The sequence below is a fragment of the Jaculus jaculus genome, chromosome 2 (assembly GCF_020740685.1).
Source record: "Jaculus jaculus isolate mJacJac1 chromosome 2, mJacJac1.mat.Y.cur, whole genome shotgun sequence".
Taxonomy (NCBI): Eukaryota; Metazoa; Chordata; class Mammalia; order Rodentia; family Dipodidae; genus Jaculus; species Jaculus jaculus.
In genome coordinates, this window is record NC_059103.1 from 41,615,719 (window position 1) to 41,639,375 (window position 23,657).

Sequence of the window (23,657 nt, forward strand, 5' to 3'; positions counted from 1 at the left end):
CTATGAGACAGAACTTCTGCTCCCTACTGAATGTGCCTGGATTCTGGGGGGCAGAGAGTTCTGGGGAGAGGCAAGCCCAGCATACCCCCTCCAAGCAACTACAGGTCTCCAACTGGGTGGGGTCTGAACATCAGAAGCCATGCTGTCCTTGGGGAATGCGTGGAACACTCATTTTTCACATTTGTATCACAAAATGGGTAATTTTTAAAAATGTTTTTAAATTTTTTCTTTCTATTTACTTGAGAGAGGCAGAGAGAAAGAAGCAGGGATGGGGGAGAATGGGTGTGTCAGGGCCTCCAGCCACTGCAAACGAACTCCAGATGCATGTACCTCCTTGTATATGGATCCTGATGAACTGAACTGAGATCTTTTGGCTTTGCAGGCACATGCCTTAACTGCTAAGCCAACTCTCCAGCCCCAAACAGGTAAGTTTGTCTGGAATCTGTCATCTTTTATTAGTTTCCATGAAATAAACAAGCGATTACTAGCTGTTTAGATTTTGAGAACATCCTTCAGGAGAAAACCTTCCAACTGTCCACGTGCTTAATCTTTTTTCTGCATAATAGGGGGGTGACATCCACAACTCTGTTTTAATCACAGCCCCTGACAGCAGCGTTTTGGAAGGGGAAGGCCTGCAGGTTGCTGCTGCAGAGGGGCTTCCTGGCCTACCATCCTGGTCTTGGGGACAAGTTTTCAGAGGTGATCCAGGAGACGGACCAGTTGATCCGGTGTGTGGCTCCCTAAGGGACAGCGAGGCAAGGGTTGTGAGGTTCCCAGGCAGGCCCAGTGTGCCATTGAAGACCCAGCATTTCCAAGTGACCTAGCTACTCTTCTCATAGCTGTGACAAAATATCTGGACAGAAAGAACTCATGGGGAGAGAGGTCTGGTTTGGCTCATGGTTTCAGAGGGTATATATAGTTCCTTGTGGCAGAGAAGGCATGGCATCAGGAGTGGCTCCATCATGGCAGCTGGTCACATGGGGCAGGCAGGAAGTAACTCCCCCTCCCCCTCCCACCCCCGCCACCCGCCAACAGCCCCTATTTCCATGGCATGAGCTGCTGGCTGCATGGTTTAGCTCTCGGACACTATCAGCGTGAGTGAGGAGAGAGGAAAGCCTCTTGCAAGAGCCAGCCAGGACTGGGGCATGAGGCTCGAAGACAGGATGCTGAGTCCCCACTTGAGAATGGACTGGCTGTGGGGCATTACACACTAAGTCCGGGGACAACTACATTGCCGTGGAGTCGGAATCTCTCAGATCCTAGCTCTGGCCACTCTACAGGAAGACAGAAGGCCAAAGACATTCAAAGGAGAAGCCACAGGGACACCAGAGGGATCCAGCCAGCCACTCCCCTTCATGTGACCAAGGACCAGATAGAGGTTCTCCACAGATGGTGCCCGTCCCCCCCTCAACCATGACACCCGATTCTGGTCACCTCTCTCTGGCACTTGGTGTGCTCAGGAAATGCAAGTCCTTCTCAGCGTGGTTTAAGGCTCAAGTGCTAGCAAGGTTACTGTGCTGTCAGCTGACCAGGTCAAACGTCAATATATGGGGGTGGGGGAGGGGCTTAGGAGGTGGCTCACTGGGTAAGGAAGGGGCTTGCTGTGCAAGCATGTTCAGATCCGCCCATAAAATGTCAAGCGTGGTGGCATGCAAGCTGGAGGCAGAGACAGGAGGAGTCTCAGAGCTTGCTAGCTAGTGTGTCTAGCCCAATCAGTGAGCTCTGGATGAAGTGAAACACTGTCGCAAAAAGTAAGGTGGGGCTGGAGAGATGGCTTAGCGGTTAAGCGCTTGCCTGTGAAGCCTAAGGACCCCGGTTCGAGGCTCGATTCCCCAGGACCCACGTTAGCCAGATGCATAAGGGGGCGCATGCATCTGGAATTCGTTTGCAGTGGCTGGAAGCCCTGGTGTGTCCATTCTCTTTCTCTCTCTCTCTCTGTCTTTCTATCTCTGTCTGTCACTCTCAAATAAACAAATACAAATAGTAAGGTAAAGCTGGGCATGGTGGCACATACCTTTAATCCCAGCACTTGTGAGGCAGAGGTAGGAGGATCACTATGAGCTTGAGCCCACTCTAAGAGTACATAGTGAATTCCAGGTCAGCCTGAGCTAGAGCGAGACCCTACCTTGGAAAACCAAAATAAAATCAAAGTAAGGTGAAGAGTGATCAAGGGGCTGGAGAGATGACTCCGAGGTTAAGGCGCTTGCCTGTAAAACCTACGACCTGGGTTTGATTCTCCAGTACCCACATAAAGCCAAAGGCACAAAGTGACACATGCATCTGAAGTTTGTTTGAAGTGACTAGAGGCCCTGGTGTGCCCATTCTGTCTCTATCTCTTGTCTCTCTCTGCTTGCAAATAAATAATAAAAAAAAAAGTGATCAAGTAAGATATTTGACTTTGACTTCTGGCTCCCATATACACATGCAGAAAACATGCACATATACAAACACATTTATACATATCCATGGGCATGTGTGTGTGTGTGTGCACGCGCATGCGCGCACACGTACACACACACACACACACGAATAAAGGTTTGGTGGCCAGCAAGGCTGCTACTGAGGGTTATCCAGTGCATGGGCTGGTACTGGCCTGTGAATATTACAGAGCCTCTCTCTCTGAATGTCAGAACCACAGAAGTTCCCAAGAAGGATCTGGGTGCCCCTGCTTTTAGACAATGAAGCCTTTATGTGGTTGCTTGCTCTCTCCTGAAAGTCTCCACTGCCTGGGTGCTCCCCAGGTCCCTCCGGTGAGGAATAGGCTGAGATTCAGGATAGGATTGAGCATCAGCTGCCCTGAACGCGCACACTTGGGCTCAGTGCGGGCCTGAACTGCAGTCTAACCCGATGGTCAAGTGCTCCCTGCTCAACACCATTGCTGGCCTCATGGAAAGCTTTCTTCTTTCATTTCGCTGGCCTCCTAGCTGGGGTCTCTGTGGACATGGAGACAGCTGCCACTCAGCCCCATTTCTCCACTTGGATAGTCGTTCCTCTTCCCAGCCCATCTTCCAGCTCTTCTCACAGGACATGCTTTCTGTCTCTTTAATCATCTTTATTGCTTCTCTTTGGACACTGGCCCAGCATGCATCCTTGGTGAGGCGTGCTGACCTCCCCGGGGCGTTTGCTAGCATGAGCGTGGTGTGGCATGCACGTTCCTCTTCCCACATTCCTGTGTCATGCTGCTGCTTTCCGGAGGCCTGCCCCTGTCCAGGAGACTCCTGTGGAGCATGGCGACCTCACCCAGAAAGGGACATGTGGGCTGAAGTGGATGCCAGTGCCTGGCCCCAGAGAAGCCTTTTTATTTGTAAGCTTGGAGATTCTCAGTGCCTGACAGTGCACACTGATACTTGGGAGAAAGAGAGTGGAGACACAGAGCCTCTGCCCTCCTGACTCTCCCCAGGCCCTTCAGAGTACCATTCCTCCTTTTAAGCGTGTTCCTCATTTCTTCCCTCCACCAACAACCCAGAAACCTATGTGATGGCATACAGCAAAACACAGGCCAGACGGGGCAGTTAACCGGACCCCAGGCAGGGCTGGGTCCAGCTCAGTTTCCCTCTTGATTCCTGTTCCCATTCCTCAGCCAGGACTGCCCGCCTCCCCACTTGCCAGACATTCACTGTACTCTCTGAATGTTTTCGGAACTATAAATCCACTCCTGGATGCCCACCCTCTGCCACCCTGAGAGTTGGGACCACACCCACGACTCCTTGTTTAGGGCCTGCATCCAGATAGAGGGAGCAGAGATGGCTGGGCTGCCCACAGCTCTCCCTCTCCAGCAGAGCCCATGCTGCAGGAGAACAGGCACTCCTCATTTTCTGATAGGAAGATTTCTGTTCATTGAAGGTAAAACCACAAGGCATCACTTTTGTCTAAGAATAAATGCCCTATATGGGAACACCTCTGTTCTTTCTTCTTTTTTTGGATTGCCGTCCAGAAATAATTTTTGCACATTCAAACAAAAGAAAACCCTTTGTTCCTTCTTTTGTACAAATGGCTGTATTATTCTACATGTGGATTCTTTTTTTTTAAAATTTAAACTTGTCATGAAGTCCTGTCCACATAAGAAAGCCTTGTAGAAACAAATGCATACATTTTCCTGATGCTTAATCTCTGTCATTTGTTCCTATCCAGAGCCACCTCATTACTCCTTCCCCGTCCACTGACTGCTACCCTGCATGCTGAGGGCCACTGCAGACACAGCAGAATATGCCACTGCTGATCTCTTTGTCAGCTGTCATAGCACAGCTGACTTGAGCGGAGCAACTCTCAATGACTCGGAGACAGAACCACAGATGCCTTGGGACTTGTGAGCCTGGGGAACCTCCTGGAGACCAAGGCTCTAAACATGCAGCCCAGGGGCTCTATTCTCGAGGACACAATATTGCTTTTGAGTCCAGGGAAAGAGCACTTCTGACCTGCAAAGCCTCAGCAGGGTTCAGCTCTGGAGTGGACATGGTGGCCCTCTGCTTAGACTCACAAAGAGACCCAGCCCCTGGGCCAAGGCAAGAAATACAGCTTCCGCAATGAAGCACACCGCAAGGTCAGCCTCATCGCAAAGGCTTCAAGCTCACATTATCCCCATCGGCCTCACCTCATAGGTATCAGCCTGTGGGCTGACATCCACGGGCACTGCCACAGGACAAGAACACTAGAATTCATGGAGGTCTCTCCTACCTTCGGTCGTTTCTTCTCCTCCGGAACAGCTTCTTGGTGTGGGCAATCTCTACTTCGTGGGGCATCTGATGGTAGCCCTGTGACATGGAGAGAGAGGCCACATGACTGTCTTCCGTAAGAGCAGCGTGTACCTGGGACCACACTCATTACCACAGAACCCCAGAGGAGAGACTGGGTGAGACTACACTCTGACCACCAAACCAGTTTGGAGATGGGAATTTCTCGCCAGATGAGGATGCGGTCTTTCTAGACTCAGATAATAGGGGGGCAAAGGGGAGCTCAGAATCCAGCATATCTGAGCTCTCCAATACAGGCTTGAGGCTAAGTGAGTGGTTCAAGGTCTTGCAGAAAGAGGCAGCATTGCCGGGCCCACCACTTGGCAGGCAGCAATTTCTATGGAGGAGAAAAAAAGACCACAGGGCCCTATCTGTGGAGCCCCAAGCCAGAGGGCTCAACATCACCTCCATCTCATAAGGGCCAGGTACATAGTCACTCGCTGCAAGAAGAGGACAGGCCTCCTCCTTCCATCTCCAGTTTCCTAACAAAATGGGGATGTCACCACTTTCTGCTCTGGGCTGTCCAAAGGACTAGGAGGTGAAGCGTGGTGATGTAGAGACCTAGCCAGAGGTAACCGATCTCCTAACGCTAGGTTGGACTCCCCTTGTGGTTTTATTCAAAATCCCCTCTCCTATTGCCTAGGACGTATTCAGGGAAAACATGCCAAGGACTAACTGCCTTTTTTAACCTTCAAAAGAAGGACTGAAGGACGGCCTTTTGCATGTTATCCTTATGACAATTACTTACAAAGTGACATCCAGGTTGGAGAGAGGCCTGCTTATATGCAAGGCTGATCCCATCAAATGCCAGACCCGGGCAGACTTATTTGTAGAAGCTGGGCTGATGGCCAGTTCTGTTCTTACCACCTTCCTGCCCCCTCCACCCCCGACAGGAAAATATGTTCTGCTGGGAATGCAGCTAAGGGCACTGTCAGTCCATCCCAGGCAGCCGCGCAGGAGTAGGAGGACCTAGGCGAGGGAGGAGGAGGGGAAGGGTGGACTGGCTGGGGCCTGGGATAGCTCAGTACAGGTCTTCAAGCTACCTGGGCCCACACAGGGTGAGAAAGAAACCCCACAGCTTGGTCTGCTGGTCAGTGGTCAGTGGAGTTCTCTTGGCTCCAACCTCCACTTATCAGGCAGGGAGTTCAAGGCCAGAGTGGTCATGAGACATAGCATGAGAGATAGCAGTTCTGTGGGCTGCAGCTCTGGGCCCTAGGGAGGGTCTCCCCTATTCTACTTTCACAGAGCAAAGTGGAGGGCAGTGGGGGCCCTGATTGTGCTGGGAGTGACCAGTTCAGTGACGCCTCCTGGCGGGGGGGGGGGGGCGTGGGAGAGCAACGGGTCAGGTGGACACGGAATCTGGGAGCTGTGGTTACTTGGCCCAGACTTCTACTGAATTCAGATAAAGAAAGACATTTCAAGCTATATTTTGATGACAGTCTTTCCCCCACTCACCCCCCCCCCCCTCCGCCCCGCCTGGTCTTTCTTGCCTCCAACAATCTAGCCAAAAATGTATGAATGGGTTCCTGGCTCCAGACAGCCACAATAGGCCTCTGGGACCTTTAGGATGTCCTTTGTTTAATGGTTTTCTCAAAGGATATTATTTGTTTTCTTTCCTACAACACACAAACAAGGAAAAACCCCCAAGTCTTCCTCTTTTACTTCCTCTCTCCCACCCTGACCAGGTTCTGCTCTGGCTCCCTTCCCTCTTCCCCCTTCCTTCCCTCCTTCCTCCCTGTCTCCCTCCTTCCCTCCCAGCCTCTCCAGGTCACTATAGGAACATGCTGGGTGTGTCTCCAGTAGACAATGGCCAGGAAGCCAAGGCTCCCTGGCGGCAGACCTAGATCTCTGTTGGACAGACGGAGCTGCCTACAGCACTTGGCATAACATGAAGCAGGAGGTGCCAGATTTTTCAGTCCAGCCTGGGAGTTCTGGACTCAGATGCATGCCCTGGCCTCTCCCCACATAGGCAACAGCAGTGGGGGAACGGCATGCCCCCTCTGGACATGACCTTAGCAGGGAACCTCACTCGTCCCTAGAACTAAAGCAGACCACTCATTCCCAAGAAAGCCTCCTTCATTCCTTTCATCTCCAGGAGCAGCTCCCTGAACAGTGACCAGTGAAGCAGGCCTGGGAACAGTGATATGTCCTTGATGGGAACATCCAAGGACAGAGGTGATCAGTATGGAGTTTGGAAAGATCCTCAGTTGGTATCCTTGTGTCCTGGCCAGGACAGATGGGGCTCTGGCTTCAGACCAGAGATGCACCTGCTTTTCAGACAGGATCTGTCCCTCTGCTGCAGAAAGCAATTTCCCATGCTGTCAGAGCATCCTCAAGAAGCTGCTCCCGATGTTTTGCTCAGCATAGTGGTCTGTTCCCTGCTCTGAAACAGCCTCATATGGTCATTAGTTCCGGTGTCATCTCCCCCCCGCCTGAGCAAGAGAACCGGCCTTCAGGTGTCCCAGGAGGCTCTTGTGTGTTGGTCAGGGAGCACCACTGTGGACTGTCATCAGATCCTGCCTTGACTTCTTTAGAACAGACCAGGACCCCTTGGGTCTGAGACCTGGCTCCATTCCCTGCTTTGACTAACCCCTGACAGCTTTCCAGAACCAAATGGACCTTAGAGAAAAGCAGATTACATAAATGAAGACTCTCCAGGGAGGGAAGGGGGGGATTCCTTGCACAAAAAGTGCTGTCTGAGCATGTATGAAATATACACACACATGCAAGCTCACGAACACCCCCCCCCCCCACAGCACAGGCCAGTGCAGGTTAAGGTGCAGCACCACAGGATACACGTCATTGCTCTGCTGCAAAAACACCTTATATAAAAATTGGCCCATCCTGGGGCAGGCTGCAGCTGAGATTGCACACCTGGTGTGGAGGGTATTTCTGAGGGATTAAGTGTAAGGCCAGCACTGCTCTGGCCCAGCCTGTCAGCCCCAGATAGAGAACGATCCCAGGCTCGAGGACAAGAGTCCAATCTTGGGTCTGCAGGTGAGGTCAAGGAGATAGAGGGCAGAGCAAACACCTGGGCTGAGAGCAGGCATGCTCATGGTTCTGAGAGCAGCTCCTTTGTCAAGAGAGTAATAGTACTCCAGGGCCATAGGCTCTCACCCACCCCCACCCATGAGTCTGTCCACTCATCCTAACAGCCACCCACCCTTCATTTCATCTGCCTGTCTTAGAGAGTTTTAAAAATTCTATTTATTTATTTATTTGCAAGGAGAGAGAGAGAGAGAGATGAATGAATGGGTGCACCAGGACCTCTTGGCACTGCAAAAGAACTCCAGATGCACGCACTACTTTGTGCATCTGACTTGATGTGGGTACTGGAGATTTGAGCCCAGGCTGTCAGGCTTTGCAAGCAAGAGCCTTTAACTGACAAGCCATCTCTCCAGCCCTGTCTTACCAATTAAAAAATTATTTATTTATTTGGAGAGAGAGAGAAAGAGAAAAGGCACACCAGGCTCTTTTGTCTATGTAAGCAACCTCCAGATGTGTGAGACACTTTGTGCACCTGGCTTTACGTGGGTACTGGGGAACTGAACACAGGCTGGCAGGCTTTAAAGCAAGTGCCTATAATAGATGAGCTATCTGTCCAGTCCTTTTTAATTTTTTAAAGTCTTTTCATTTAAGTTTATTTGAGAGAGAGAGAGAGAGAGAGAGAGAGAGAGAGAGAGAGAGAGAGAGGGAGGAAGAATCAGACAGAAAGAATGGGTGCACCAGGGCCTTCAGCTGCTGCAAATGAACTCCAGATACATGTGTTATCTTGTGCATTCAGCTTATGTGGGTCTTGGGGAATCGAACCTGGGTCCTTTGGCTTTACAGGCAAGTGCCTTCATTGCTAAGCAATCTCTCCAGCCCTTAAGGTTATTTTTTAAAAATATATTTTCTTTATCATCTGCTCATTTTGTTACTGTGTTTTGACACTCTGGATAGGGCATTGAAAAAAAAAAACTAGGCAAAATGCTTGTTCTTAAATAGTACACGTTCTGGTGAAAGGAGAGAGCCAAAAATAAATACTTACGTGTGGTAAATGACAATGGTTTGCTAGGGAGCAAAACTAGACAGGGTAAGATGATGAGAAGGAGCAGGGGTGAGGAAGGGCAGCCAGGGAGGCCTTCATCGACCTGTCTATCCACCCGTCCTGCATCCTGGGTTCTTGGCTCAACACTGAAGGCCTGTTATGTACTACCGAGTCAGATGGAAAAGACCAGGATGAGTAAGACTGAGTCCATATCTTAGGTGGGCCAAGGGGGAAGTTGATGTGTTCCAAGTGCCAAGCCCAGAAGAACCCAGGACTTCTGCTTGGGAGAGGGTTAGGGGAACCATCAGCAATGCAGTGAGACATGAGCTGAGCCCTAAGAGGAGAAGCCTGGTGCTCCAGGAGCCAGGGCCAGGGCTGATGACCACAGGGACTGGTGAGGTCAAGAACAGTCTAGTCTAGCCCAGTCTTGTTAACTCCTAGCAGTGGGAAGAACCATCTCTCTTGAAAGACTATTATTGGAGTATTACTCCTGCGTACTTGTGAATGTGACCACAGGGTCTTTGCAGATGCAACCAAATTAAGATGTGGTCATAAGGGATTAGGGTGGGCTCTCAATCCATAACTGGCATGCTAGTAAGAAGGGGCTTTGGGTGAGGAAGACAGTTCAGTGGTTCAAGTGCTTGCTTGCAAAGCCTGCTGGCCTGTGTTCAACCCCCCCAGTACCCCCAGAAAAGCCATGTGCACAAAGCAATACATGCATCTAGAGTTAGTGTGCCACAGTAAGAGATCCTGGCATGTCTCTTCTCTCTCTTCCTCCCTCCTTGAAAATAAATAAATAAAATGTTAAGAAGAGAGAGGAGGGACTCTGGATACAGAGACACAGCAGACAGAGGGAAGAGGCAAAGGGAGGATGAGAACAATGCCAGGGAGGCCACAGGAGCTCGGAGAAGGAAGAAAGGATTCTCCCCTAGAGCTTGCTACACTTTGATGGCCTGGCCTCCAGAAGTTAGACCACACTCTTCAGGTTTGGCCATTTGTTCAGGCAGCTCTACAAAACTCACGCCCGCACCCACTGCCCTCCCATGCATATCCCGCATCGCAGCCCCCAGCCCTTGTCCCTGCCCTGGGCCTGCTTGACTATCTCCCCCTCCGCCTATCTGCTCCTTCAACATCACCCCTCCCCCGCTCTTCCTGAGTGGATCCCCAGTCTATGTAGCGCACGCCCACACGCGCACTCCAGCAGAGGCCGCTCCTCCCGAGGTTTTCAGTGTAGACTGGTCTTCCTGCCCCAGCAGATCAGCGGCGTAGGTGCTACTGACCAGGTCTCTACCCTCACGGTGTTGCTGTCCTTTGAGGAGAAGGACTTGAGTCTTTAGGAAGGAGGCACTGTTCAAGACTGGCTCCCCAGCAAAGGCACCTGCTCTGCTCTCCAACACAGCTAGAGGGGCGAGAAACCAGCAAGGGCGAAAGTTCTGGAGCTCAGCAGACCCAAGGCAGGCAAGAAGCACCAGTCACTCCTGCCATTTCTTGGTACCCTGATCCCCCAACCCAGGTACTGGGCTGGGATCCTAGAATGGGAGACCTTTAACTCTCTGATCTCACTGACCATGACACCCTAGCATGAGCAGTTAATAACAAACATTTTTCAGATGCAGAAGAAAAGGAAAGAGGAAGGAAGGGACAGGAGCCTAAGTTGGTTGAAGCTTCTCTGTAGAAATATGTACAGGTATGGGGGTGGCAATGGCAGCCACGTAAGAGGAGATGCTGGTGGGCTGGAGAGATGGCTTAGTGCTTAAGATGTTTGCCTGCAAAGCCAAAGGACCTCGGTTCGATTCCCCAGGACGCATGTAAGCCAGATGCACAAGGTGGCACATGCATCTGGAGTTTGTTTGCAGTGGCTGGAGGCCCTGGCATGCCCACTCTTTCTTACTCTCAAATAAATAAATTAAAAAGAAGATTTTTAAAAGGAGGAGATTCTGGGCTGGAGAGATGACTTAGCGGTCAAGCGCTTGCCTGTGAGGCCTAAGGACCCCAGTTTGAGGCTCGATTCCCCAGGACCCACGTTAGCCAGATGCACAAGGGGGCGCATGCATTTGGAGTTCGTTTGCAGTGGCTGGAAGCCCTGGCGCGCCCATTCTCTCTCTGTCTGTCGCTCTCAAATAAATAAAAATTAAAAAAACAAAAAAAACAAAAAAAACAAGGAGGAGATTCTGAGTCTCAGCCTCTTGAGTAGCTGGGATGACAGGCAAGCAGCACCAGGCCAGCTCCACGGTCCCTGTTCCTCCTTGCCCTGTCTCCTTCTCTGTGTTTCAATGCTGCCAAGCTCGCTCTGCTCCTCACTGCTCACGAGTGTGCGGCCCGTGGCTGCCACTGTGCCTGATCCGCTTTCCATCTGTCTGGGCGATGTTTGGAAGTGTCCCGCGGCGTCACGTCCACAGCCTGCAGCTTCATGGAAGCTTAACCTTCAAGGAAGGTTTCCTTTGTTTTCCCAGGAATGTTTAAAATCCTTTTTCTTTTTTCTTCTTGTGGCACTGGGTACTGAATCTGGGGTAAGTATTCTGCCATTTAGGTCCATCCACAGTCTTAATTTTTTTTTTTTTTTCGAGGTGGGGTCTCACTTTGGCTCAGGCTGACCTGGAATTCATTGTGGAGTCTCAGGGTGGCCTTGAACTAATGGTGATCCTCCTACCTCTGCCTCCCGAGTGCTGGGATTACAGGCGTGCGCCACCACACCTGACTTTTTTTTTTTTTTTTTTTAAATTTTGAGACTGGGTCTCAATGAATCATTCAGGTTGGCCTTGAACTTGCCATGAAGCCTAGGCTGGCCTCAAACTTGAATTCCTCTTATCTCGGCCCCTTGGGTAGCTGGCATTACAGGCATGTACTACCAGACCTGGCCCCATGATCTGTGACTTTTTGGCCATTGACCATGGATGTGGTTCCAGTAAAGTCATCCTAGCTTAACTCCTTCATAGGTTTCTTTCTTCCTTCCTTCCTTCCTTCCTTCCTTCCTTCCTTCCTTCCTTCCTTCCTTCCTTCCTTCCTCCCTCCCTCCCTCCCTCCCTCCCTCCTTCCCTCCTTTTCTTTCTCCTCCTCCTCCTCCTTCTTCTTTTTTTCCCTCTCCTACCGTGTGAGCTAGCTCTTTAGGAAGGAAGAAACCATCACATTTATATAGAAGTCTTGCTCCGGATATATCAACCTCCTCTCTGGACCCATCATACTAAACATGCGCCTTTATCACGAAGCACTGCAGCCAGGAGACCCTGGGGCTGGGAAAGGCCAGAGCAGCTGAGCCCAGGCAGAGGCCGTGGCGGAGGTACTGAGCAGGACGTACCCATGTCAGACTCTTGGCCCCCTGCCACTTCTGCTTGCCCCCGTTACGTCTGGCCTTTTGGAAACCACAGTTTTTCTCCTTGTCCCAGGACTTGGCATATTGATCCCATCAGACTCCCGTCCCTCCCAAGAATGCCTATTAAATACACAGAATCAAATGGCTTCCTTCTCTCTATGACTTGGCATGGAGGGCTTGTGGGCTGCTTGGCATAGAAAAACCATCTGGATTCTGGTTCTGCCATATCCTCTGGGCAAACCAGGGAGCACGAGAGCTCTGGGGAGGCAGGGCCCACGCTGACAGCTCAGGGCTTCGCAGCTTTCCACTGTTTCTAGCCCTACTGCAAAAGAACCATAGCACTTAACAACTACAGAGCCATAAAACTCTTAGCACTTCTTCTTCTTCTTTTCTTTTGCACTCGGCGCAAAGCTAGGAGGATCACTGTGAGTTCCAAGCCAGCCTGGGACTCCAGAGTGAGTTCTGGGTCAGTGAGAGCTAGAGTGAGACCCTATCTTGAAAAACCAAAACAAACAGAAAAAAAACCCTCAGCACTGCTCCCCTGTGGACAAGTGTGTCTCAAAGGCAGAGGCTTCCTCCTGCTAGGGGTCAGGTTTTTTCATAGCTTCTAAGGGATTCCACCAACATCTTCCTCCACGTGGGCAGGATGTACGGGTCACGTCCTAGCAGAAATAAACAGGTAATGTTTCTAAAATTCCTGGAATCTCTAGACTGCACAGCTATTCAGAGAAGTTGACCTGCTTCAGAAAAAAGGGCGGAGGGGCAGGCAAGCTTGCTTATGTTTAAATTTGTATTTTTCTTTTAATTTATTGTTTTTTTTTTAATTTTTAGTTTATTGTTTATTTTTACTTATTTAGTTGAGAACGAAAGACAGAGAGAGAAAGAGGCAGATGGAGAGAGAATGGGCACGCCAGGGCCTCCAGCCACTGCAAACGAACTCCAGAAACGTGTGCTCCCTTGTGCATCTGGTTAATGTGGGTCCTGGGAAATCAAGCCTCGAACGGGGGTCCTTAGGCTTCATAGGCAAGCGCTTACTCACTAAGCCATCTCTCCAGCCATATTGGTTTTATTTTTTTTAATCATCAGAAACACTTAAAAATACCTTAGTGGGAGTCCCAATATAAAAACAGATAAAAGCAGATAGGGGTGTGTCCGGAGGCTGCTCAGAGCTCTCCATTGCCACCCCGGCCATCACCTCTCCACATGGGCCCAGAAGCGTGAACCTTCCCTCCCCCACCCACAGGCATATTCTGCACACCAGCTCCACAGTATTCTGGACACCTTTCTAGAAGGTGGGCTTAACTTGGGGACTCTGGCCAGGTTTCAGTGGAGCCCAAGGCTCCCCTGAAATTGCACATGCATACTTTGCCTCTGGAAGTCTCCAGGTAAGAACCCACGGTGTTCACCAGGCACCCACGCAATGTGAGCCTATGAGGACTGTGTGTGGTTCCACATCTGGGTCCCGGGGATGTACGAGACACTGTGGACACTGTAAGGCTCTGGTTCAGAGATGCAATGCACAGGGACATGCGTTGAAGGTTTGGGCTCCAGCTGAGCACAGCGGGGAGGTGGTAGAACCCTTAAGAGACGGGGTCCAGGAGGGAGGCTATAGGTTTTTGAGAGTGGGCCTCTGAAGGGGATGGGGGAACTCTACCCCTTCCTCTTTCATACACGGAGGGAAGTGAATGGGGTCTCCTTGCCACATGCTGCCATCATGATGCCCTACCTCACCATAAGGCCAAAAAGCAGGACAGCCAGTCTAATCATGGACTGAAACCTCTAAGACGGTGAGCCCAGAGAAACCTTTTGTCTTCCCAAGTTGATTATCTCAAGTATTTGTTACAGTACAGAAAGCTGACTTGTACAAATCCTTTAAGGCAATAAGCCTCCTCTTTTGTTTTCTAAAGCATATTTATTTATTTAGTTATTAATTTTGAGACATAGTGAAAGAGGGAGAAAGAGGCAGAGAGAATGGCATGCTAGTGCCTCCAGCCACTGCAAACGAACTCCAGATGTATGTACCACCTTGTGCGTCTGGCTTATGTGGATTCTGGGGAGCCAAACTGGAGTCCTTTGGCTTGGCATGCAAGTGCCTTAACCACTAAGCCATCTCTCCAGCCCCCTCCTAACCTCCTCTACTTATTTATTTATTTTTGAGGTAGGGTACAGTTCTAGTCCAGACTGATTTGGAATTCACTATGTAGTTTCAGGCCGGTCTCAAAGTCACAGCAATCCTCCCATCTTGGCCTTCTGCATGCTGGCACTAAAGGTATGTGCCACCATGTCTGGCAGAGAGAAAGAAAGACAGAGAGAAAGAGAGAGAGAGAGAACAGGCACACCAGGACCCCCAGCCACTGTAAACAAACTCCAGATGCATACAGCACTTGCGTGTCTGGCTTTATGTGGGTATTGGGGAATCAAACTCAGATTGTTAGGCTCTACGGGCATGTGCTTTAACTGTTGAGCCATCTCTCCAGCCTGCCTTCTCCTCTTTTACCTTCAAGTTTCTTTTTTTCTTTTTCTTTTTCTGGTTTTTCAAGGTAGGGTATTACTCTAGTCCAGGCTGACCTGGAATTCACTGTATAGTCTCAGGGTGGCCTCGAACTCATGATGATCCTCCTACCTCTGCCTCCCAAGTGCTGGGATTAAAGGCGTGCGCCACCATGCCCAGCTCAAGTATCATTTCTTACAGGAATAGCCAACAGGGTCCCAATAAACAGCACATACCTTTTAGGTAACTTAGGTTTCAGCTGTTGCTAAGCTTGGACAACACTGAACACTGTTATAAAGCCCTCTTGTTTGTATAAAATATGAATGAAAAATCTCCATCCTTCTCACCTTCTTTCTACAACTCTGAAGCTTCCTTTGAGTTCATGAACCAGTAAGTTCTCCTTAAAAAATATTTCAGGCTGGAGAGATGGCTTAGTGGTTAAGCGCCTGCCTGTGAAGCCTAAGGACCCCATTGAGGCTCGATTCCCCAGGACCCACATTAGCCAGATGCACAAGGGGGCGTGCGTGTCTGGAGTTCGTTTGCAGTGGCTGGAGGCCCAGGAGTGTCCACTTTCTCTCTCTCTTTCTCTCTCTCTATCTGCCTCTCTTTGTCTGTTGCTCTCAAATAAATAAATAAGAATAAACAAAAAACATTTTCAAGTTGGGTTTCTGTCACATGCAATCAAAAAAGTTCTAACTAGGCCAGGAGTGGTGGCACATGCCTTTAATCCCAGCACTCGGGAGGCGGAGGTAGGAGGATCCCAGAGAGTTTGAGGCCACCATGAGACTCCATAGTGAATTCCAGGGCAGCCTGAGCTAGAGTGAGACCCTACCTCAAAAAAAATGTTTTAACTATCTAATGCTACCTACACAGACCTGCATAATAGGAGGGGAAAAAAGTGATGACATCAAAATCAAAGAGAGAGTAGTTGGAAAGAAAAAGGGATTCAGTGAAGGGGGATTGGGAAAAGGAAATGGGAGGGTGGTGGGAGGGGATTATGATCATGGCATATTGTCTATATGTCTGGAAATTGTCAATTAAAAAGCTAAAAATCATTCTAACCAATTCAGCATGATGTCACTTTAGGTGTGGTGGCTGATCTCAGTGTTTAGTCATGGAAAGAACATGCGACTCCCTTATTTCCATGTCACCCTCTAAGGCCATCCATGTCAGGAAGAATCTACTGGGCCACGTCAAATGCAAAGTTGTACTTGTTAATTTCTGAACAAACATATAAAGACTTCACATACACACAGACAAACACACACACACACACACTCCAGAGACAGGAGCTAAGAACCAATGGGTTAATGGCAGAGATCGGTTCTATATTGTAAGTGAGGCTGTCAGCATCAGCCTATCACTTTGGAACCAGGGCCATGTGGAAAATTGAGTGTACGTGAGGGGACATTGGGATGATGGCTTTGTGTTAAAGGCCAAATGAAGCCAAAAAGCTCTGAGCCTTGTCCAGAAGACCAAGACTGAGAATCTAGTGGCTTCCTGAACACAAGGCCCCTTTGGGCTCAGGATGGTGTTTTGGGGGGCTCACAGACATGGGCCAGTCACAAGGGCAGGGGCTTGCAGACAAGTGCTTCCCGCTTTCAGGACAAGCAGCATTACTGGGGCCCTGGAGGCCCATCTCCATTGAAAAAGGAGGCCACAGAAGAGAAGCACAAACGAAGGAGCTGTGGGAAAGGCGGCCACAGAGGGCGACTGTTCTGCAGCCCCCAGAAGTCACTTGTGCAAGCTGCGACGCAGACGGCCAGGGGTCCAGTTCCTGAGTGGTGTGTCTGTGGCAAAGTTAAGAGCCTGGGGCTGCTGAACACCCTCAAAGCAGCCCGGGAGAGGAAAAGTGACACTCGTGCTCTGGCCACCACTGGAAAATGACAGTCTTTGAGAGGCAGGTGCATTTGTGAATAGTGGATTGTACTGAGGAGGTTCAAAGACCACCTCGGGAACAGAACAACAGAAGAGGGGTGATGAGTCCACAGACATTTGGGCTGTGTCTGCCATGTCCTGAGAGGCAGACACAGAAAACTGAGACCCTGTCTGTCTCAGAGAAACCCACAGGCCCATGGGGGAGGAGACACACAAATGGCTCCATAGCCACAGATGTAGGAAAGGCACACACACCCGAGGGACATGGTGTTCCTGGCTTGGCTTCTTCCCCTGAGCAAACCAGAAGTCATTAGAGTTTGTGAGGTGGAACTGTCTCTGTGGGTCATGTCAAGTTACCCCACTGGCCATGCTGAGATTGAAGTGTGTCCCACTACAGAAAGCACTGCATGAAGGAATGGGTCAAACGGGTCAATCACCCTCCTGTTCCTGCCCTGATGAGTCAGAGTAGGTGAGTAGGTGAGAGAGAAAGAGAGAGGGAGAGACAGAGGGGGGGGGGGAATGGGCATGCCAGGGACTCTTGGTGCTACAAACTCCAGATACATGAGCCACTTTGTGTATCTGGCTTTATACAGGTACTGAGGAATTGAAGTGGAGCTGGCAGGCATTTTTTTTTGTTGTGTTTTTTTTTGAGGTAGGGTCCCACTCTAGCCCAGGCTGACCTGGAATTCACTATGTAGTCTCAGGGTAGCCTTGAACTCATGGTGATCCTCCTACCTCTGCCTCCCGAGTGCTGGGATTAAAGGCGTGCACCACCACGCCCGGCTTGAATTGGCAGGCTTTGTAAGCAAAAGTCTTTAACCACTGAGCCATCTTCCCAGCTCAAAAGATGGGATTTGAGCAGAGACAAATGTGCTAAGGAAAAATTTGAAGGCAATGATGCTTTAGATTGGAGAAAGGCTTAAGAAAGTGACTTTAGAGTCAAACCAGAATGACTGGGTTTAACTTACCCAAAAAGATTAGAGGAGGCTAAAAAATTTAAATGGCTCATTCCTATCTGCTTATACAACATATGAAAAAATGAACTTAAAAAAAATTAAACCAGGGCTTGAGGGATGGCTTAGCAATTAAGGCACTTGCCTGTGAAGCCTAAGGAAGTAGGTTTGATTTCCCAGGACCCATGTAGGCCAGATGCACAAGGTGGCATATGCATCTAAAGAATTCATTTGCAATGGGTAGGGCCCTAATGCACCCATTCTCTTTCTCTCTCTCTCTGCCTCCTCCCCTCTCTCTTTCTCAAGTAAATAGAATATTTTAAGAAATATCTAAAAAATTAAACCAAAGAGTATCCTAGGCTAGTAGTTCCCAAATCTCATGGAGCAAAAAAATCAAAAACTGGGGAATTGTCATTTAAAAACTGTTTCTATTTATTTGCAAGCAAAGCAAGGCAGAGGGAGAGAAATAGAGAGAGAGAGAATGGGCATGCCAGGGACTCCAGCTGCTGCAAACAGACTCCAGATGCATGTGGCACTTTGTGTATCTGGCTTTACGTGGGTACTGGGGAATTGAATCTGGGTCTTTAGGCTTTGCAGGCAAGTGCCTTAACTGCTGAGACAACTCTCCAGCCCAGAATTATCAGTTTTTACTCTGCACAAGTACATCCTAAAGGACATAATTTTGGAATAAAGATCGCCCCTTTCCATGGACGAACATGAGCTTCACACTATCGTATAATAGGAAGAGTGTCCTCTGTGGTAGTGCTTGGTCAAGTGCTTGTCTAACTGACTCAAATTCACCAACACAGATCGGGAAGAAACACCATGCAGATCCTGCAGGCATAAACACTCTTGCAGATGCCTGTACCAGCATCACACTGCAAAGGGAGCTGAAGTTCACAGGCAACCAAGAGGCTTCCAAGTGACCATTCTGACTACATTTCCATTTCCCCCTGAACCTAGGCGCCAAGTCAGTGTGAAGTTCCTATTTCTCTTGCTATGCTACAGAGCTATGGAAAACCTCTTTGAGTAGGTTGGTCTAAGGTGCCAACCATGACCTCCCTGGTGTGAAGTCAAGTACACATATCTATCCAAATGCCTTCTCCTCTTCTTCACAGTATTGGATGAATCAAGCCATACCTGGTTGTAAGTAAGATTCCTTAGCTTTCGAAGTACACACAGGGCATTTATTTTTTGATTATTTGTTCATTGACTCGCCTGTCCCTGGCCACTACCTTGCCTTTCTTAGACCACTGGCACAAATATAATCAGTTTGGTGACCAGAGTAGCCACTCATTGATCCGTGACCTCTCAACTCTCAACCATCAGCAAGTCCCTAATACTGAAGATGCTTCTCTGGGTCACATGAAAGCGAGGCTTGTGCCAGCATCAGGCTCTCCCCAGATCAGCCTGCAGCCGCTGTCCTGAGACAGATTTAAGGCTGGCAGACCCTGCATGGAATGAAGCCATCTGTCTGTAGTCATTTCCCTCCCAGACTTGATGCTCTTTTTTTTCAAAATGTATTTATTTATTTATTTGAGAGGGAGAGAGAGAGAGAGAGAGAGAGAGAGAGAGAGAGAGAGAGAGAGAGAGGAAGAGGAAGAGAGAAAGAGAGAATGGCTGTGCCAGGGCCTCCAGCCACTGAAAATGAACTCCAGGTGCATGTGCCACCTTGTGCATCTGGCTTACGTGAGTCCTGGGGAATCGAACCGAGGTTCTTAGGCTTTGCAGGCAAATGCCCTAACCACTAAGCCATTTCCCCAGCCCTTGATTTTTCTTTGTTGACAAGGTTTTCAGGGACCCCGATGCTGCTTTCTTTCCCCCCCTTTTTTTTTTTTTGCATTTTATGATATCTAAGAAGTTAGGATCACTGATGGCCTTTGATAGGCCAGATTTGGGCTATCCTCATTCTGCCCACTGTGGACCAAAAGGATTCACGGGTGATCCAGGGACCCGGTCTATGGCCTAAGATCAGTCAGGTGTTATCTCTAGGCTTGCAGGAAGACAGATCCTCAAGGCCTCACCAGCTTTCAACCTGCAACCATATAGCTATCAGTTAAACAAGAACTCTATGCTTGCTCAGACTGTAAGATGCCTAAGTACCAAGGTGGTCATTCACTGGCCTGTTGGGAGCAATGACATGTGGATGCTCGGTGGCCATCCCTCAACTCCATGGGCTCCCTAGCTTGTAATGCACATCTCACTTTTGCTGAGCAAATACTAGGTATGAGGTACAGATAGTCTGGCGGGGCAACCCCCCTCTCTGGGCCTGTTTTCTGTTTTGAATGGAGAGACTAAATTTGCGTTTCGCTGCAAGATGAGGTGGGCTGCTGGAAATGGAAGGAGATGGCATAGAGGACTGCATCTGGCCAGTTCTGAAATAGACTTGCTATGCCCAATAGACCAGTGCTAAAGGCCAGCCCAGCCCACAGAGATAAGGGTCTGTGGTAGTTTAAATAGATAGCCCCCAATAGACTCAGGAGTTTATTAAAGCTTGTAACTTAAATTTTGGACCTGGCTGGAGGAGGTGTCACTGTGGGTGGATCCTAAGGTCCAGCCTTAAGATGTGTTTGGGGTGGATCTAGAATTCCACCCTAAGGTATATATACAGAGTGCCTGAGCTCGGCCAGGGCTCCTGGAGCGCCCTTGCTTGTGGCATTTTCTCTCTGTGTGGGCCTGTGAAAGGGGCCAGCTTCTTCCGCAATCATGGCACTTCCCCTCAATCTGTAAGTTTCAAATAAATTCCCTTCGTCCCATCACTGTGTCTGGTCTGGAGGTTCATCCCAGCAATGTAAAGCCGACTTTGACATGGACCAAGGGCACCTTGAGTCGACAGACAGGTTATGAGTGCATCAGAGCCCCCAAAAGGAAGGATTGTTTAGACAGACCACACAAGTCAGAGTCAGGGCAGCCCCAACTAGGACCAAGAGTCAGGCATCAACTGGGTTCTCACTCCCTGGCCCCGACTGGGTTTTGGTCACTAAATACAGGATACAGGCAGCACCTGCTCTCTGGCCTGGATTTGTATTCCTGATTGGTGTGAAAGGGAGGGGCGGGGGTAAATCCCAGCCAGGACTTTGGAACTCCCGAGGGTCCCACCTTCCCTGGCAGAGTCCTTAGCTTCTCCTCCAGAGTTACACTTTGACGTGTTATAGGAGTTCAGAGGGCACCTTCCTACTAACAGATGTGGTTAGCAACTAGGGGGGAAAAAAGAAGATAAAGAACAGCTAGGGCACTTGGATGAAGCCTGTCTGCAACCTCCTGGGCCACCAAAGGACAGCAAGAAGATAAAGGAGACGGCCAGGCATCCTTGGGCACAGGCATCTGAGAGCCGGGTCACGTGTAGAGAGGCCAGTCCAACAATGAGGGGAAGCTAGATTTCGAGCTCTTCCTTCCCCTCCAGCCTGCCCAACAAATACACTGCCCTCTACCAAGCGAGCAATTTTTCCTGGAAGGTATTCAGGAAGTCTCCTCCTCCCTGCAAGAAAGCTGGTGTCTGCATAGATTATGGGCTGTCAGAGTGATGATGATGAGGATGTCGTTTGTTGAGGTAGGTACTGAGCGTATATGCATAGACTCACTTAAACCTCCCCACAGCCCCATCGCGACGCACTGGACAATAGATTCAACAGCAGGTCTAAAGACATGGAGCCAGGGAAGGAACCGGGAGTCAACTTGGTTTTCAAACACCAGGGCCCATTTGCGTGTGGCTCAGGATGGAATATCAAACAATGTTCAAAGGGTGACAGTATGAGACCCAACTGCATCCCAAGAACTCATGCAGAAGTCAAGGGAGGGACCCACTTCTCTGGGAACAGACCTCCAGATCTATGACTTTGCACATCAACCTCACATAGCAGATACTCAACAAGTTGGTCAATGGGATGGCAAAAAGAAAAATGAAGACAGTTTTAAACAAGCTAGGAAATAGGGAAAGGCCTACTGTGGACACTCACTCTGTAGTCAGTTATGGGACGAAAGCACCAACCCACGTGGTTACTGTTGCTGTAACTTGCTTCTTGTACATCTCTCCTTCGAAATTAAAACATGAACAGCTCTGCCGCCCAGCTGAATGGTCAGTGCTGTGGGGACCCTAGACCTCCATGACCAGAGGGCTGTCAAAAGCTAAAAATACAAGAGACCTACTGAAGTACAGTACTTATTGAAGTCTTAAGATTAGATATCCAAAAAGGCCCTAAAAAGCTCCTGAGATGCAGGAAATTTTCCACATGGAGCTGTTTTGATTGTATTAGGAAATTCTTAGGCCCCTACCAAATACTTTTAGCATATTAAATAATTGCCTCAATGTGGTAATTTCTCAGTGAATCCCGATTCTTTAAGGTTCACGATTATACCTGTCTGTTGAACTGCAGCACCATATACCATTTTAACATTTCAGCAATTCGGCTACTCGTTCCATTTCCAGAAAGCAGGCCTGGCCCTTTGTCGTGTGGTGTGGGCCATCAGGGCTTTTCTGTCACATTAAAGGGTCTTAATGGGTGATCAGAGGTCCTGCAGCCATTGGATTTGGCCTGCAGGCTTGCTAGGCAGAAGCAGCTCCATGACCTACTTGGTGTCTCTTTCCCTCCATGAGGCTGGAACACACAGTGATCTGACCTACTTTCGGGGGCACCACAGTGGCTCAAGAAGGAGCGGAGAATCCAAGAGCCTGGACTCAGGATATTGAAGCTCGGCCTCCCTGCGTTCCCTGGCACGTCTCCTCCTGCCCTGCCTCCCCAGGCTCTGACCAGCGCAGATCCCACGCCCTCCCTCCCTCCTCCCTGCCTCTGTAGTTGTTCCTCCCCAGAACTCGCCATCCTGGGAGGAGCCCCAGCCCAGGCCACCAACCTCTGAAAGTTACCGAGATTTGACGTGGGGCCCCTCCACCCTCTACCCCCTAGCCCACAGGATGGAAAGTCGTTCCTGAATGGCATAGCTGCCACTTGGGACCAGGACAGCAGCATGCAGCACCTGTCCCCAAAGCTCCCTCCCCACTGTGACTCAACCCATGCTTCTTCTGCAACCACCCATCAGGACACCCTGCCCTGCTTTAAGGCCCAGTGAAAAGTTACACAGTGTCTAAAGAGCAGCTTCAAATTTCCCAGCTATGTGTCATGTTGCTGTGCACACTGCAGTCAGGGAGTCTATGCAGGGTCCCCCTCCAGAGCAAGGGTTGGCAGACTTTTCCTGTAAAAAGCCAAACACTAACTATTTTAGGCCATGCGGGCCATATGGTCTCTGTCACAACCACTCAATTTTTGTCATTGCAATGCGAAAGCAACCGTAGAAGTGTGGCTGTGTTCCAATAAAACTTTATTTATAAAGCCTGATGGAGAGCTGAGTTGGGCTCCTGGGTCAGAGTAGGCTGACCTCTGCTCTGGAGACTTGCTGGGAAGCCAAGTGTCTTTTGAAGCAGTGTGTCTTCCCACCACCCTCAACTAAGAGGCAGCTTCTTGCATTTGATGGGTGCCCAGCATCCTCACACTCTCTCCCCTACCACTTTCAGGGAAGAGCCCAGAAATTTAATCTCCCAGGAGAAGAGAAACCTATTATATTTACATTCCCATTAATAAAAACCCTGAGCTGCGGGGGGAGGGGAGAGCTCTCAGCCCTGGATGCTTAGTGATAATTGGGGACAAGATGAAAATTTCCTACTGCCCAGGTCCCATGACAGAGACTGATGTGCTGAGTCTAGGGTACATCCAAGGCCCCAGAGATCTTAAAGTTCCTTGGGTGAGTCTAAAGGGTGGTCCAATTGAGAACCATTGCCTCAGAGTGAAGGAACCAGCAGTGAGTGGCGGTGCTTTGGGATAAACAAGTCAAAGAGTTTGGTCCCTCCTTGAGGGTGGGAAAGGAGAGAAAGTAAGATGAGCACCTTTGAAGATATGCCACACAGAGCCCCTTGGCCAATGCTGGCACTGGGTAGATTCACTGTGCTCTGAAAACACCTAAGACCTTCTCATTTTTATTTCCTCTCAACATGTAGCATGATTTCCTACTAGTAATAATGCTCTGTTAATACTTGCTAATCATAAAAAACCATCTATGGGTCTGTGGTGATTTGAATCTATGTCTCCCACTTACTCATGTGCTTTGAAGGCTTGCTCTCCAGCCAGTGGCAATTTGGGAGGTGGAGCCTTGCTGGAGGAGGTGTGTTTCTGGGAGCGGGCTTAGGAGTGTTACAGCCAGCTCCCCTTTGCCAGAGCTCAGCTCACTCAGTATTGTTTTTGACGTGCTGTATTAAGAAGCTGATGTCCAACCTTGC

The 23,657-nt window shown here is 49.5% G+C and overlaps 1 protein-coding gene across 10 annotated transcripts in view; it reads right to left on the bottom strand.

Moving 5' to 3' along the window:
* Positions 1-23,657, bottom strand: part of Ctif (cap binding complex dependent translation initiation factor) — a 312,214-nt gene that overhangs the window by 145,648 nt on the left and 142,909 nt on the right. For all 10 annotated transcript variants that reach the window (XM_045142912.1, XM_045142910.1, XM_045142904.1 and 7 more), the window contains one exon: positions 4,675-4,751. In XM_045142912.1, the coding sequence (XP_044998847.1) occupies positions 4,675-4,751 (77 nt within the window). The remainder of the gene's footprint in view (positions 1-4,674; positions 4,752-23,657) is intronic.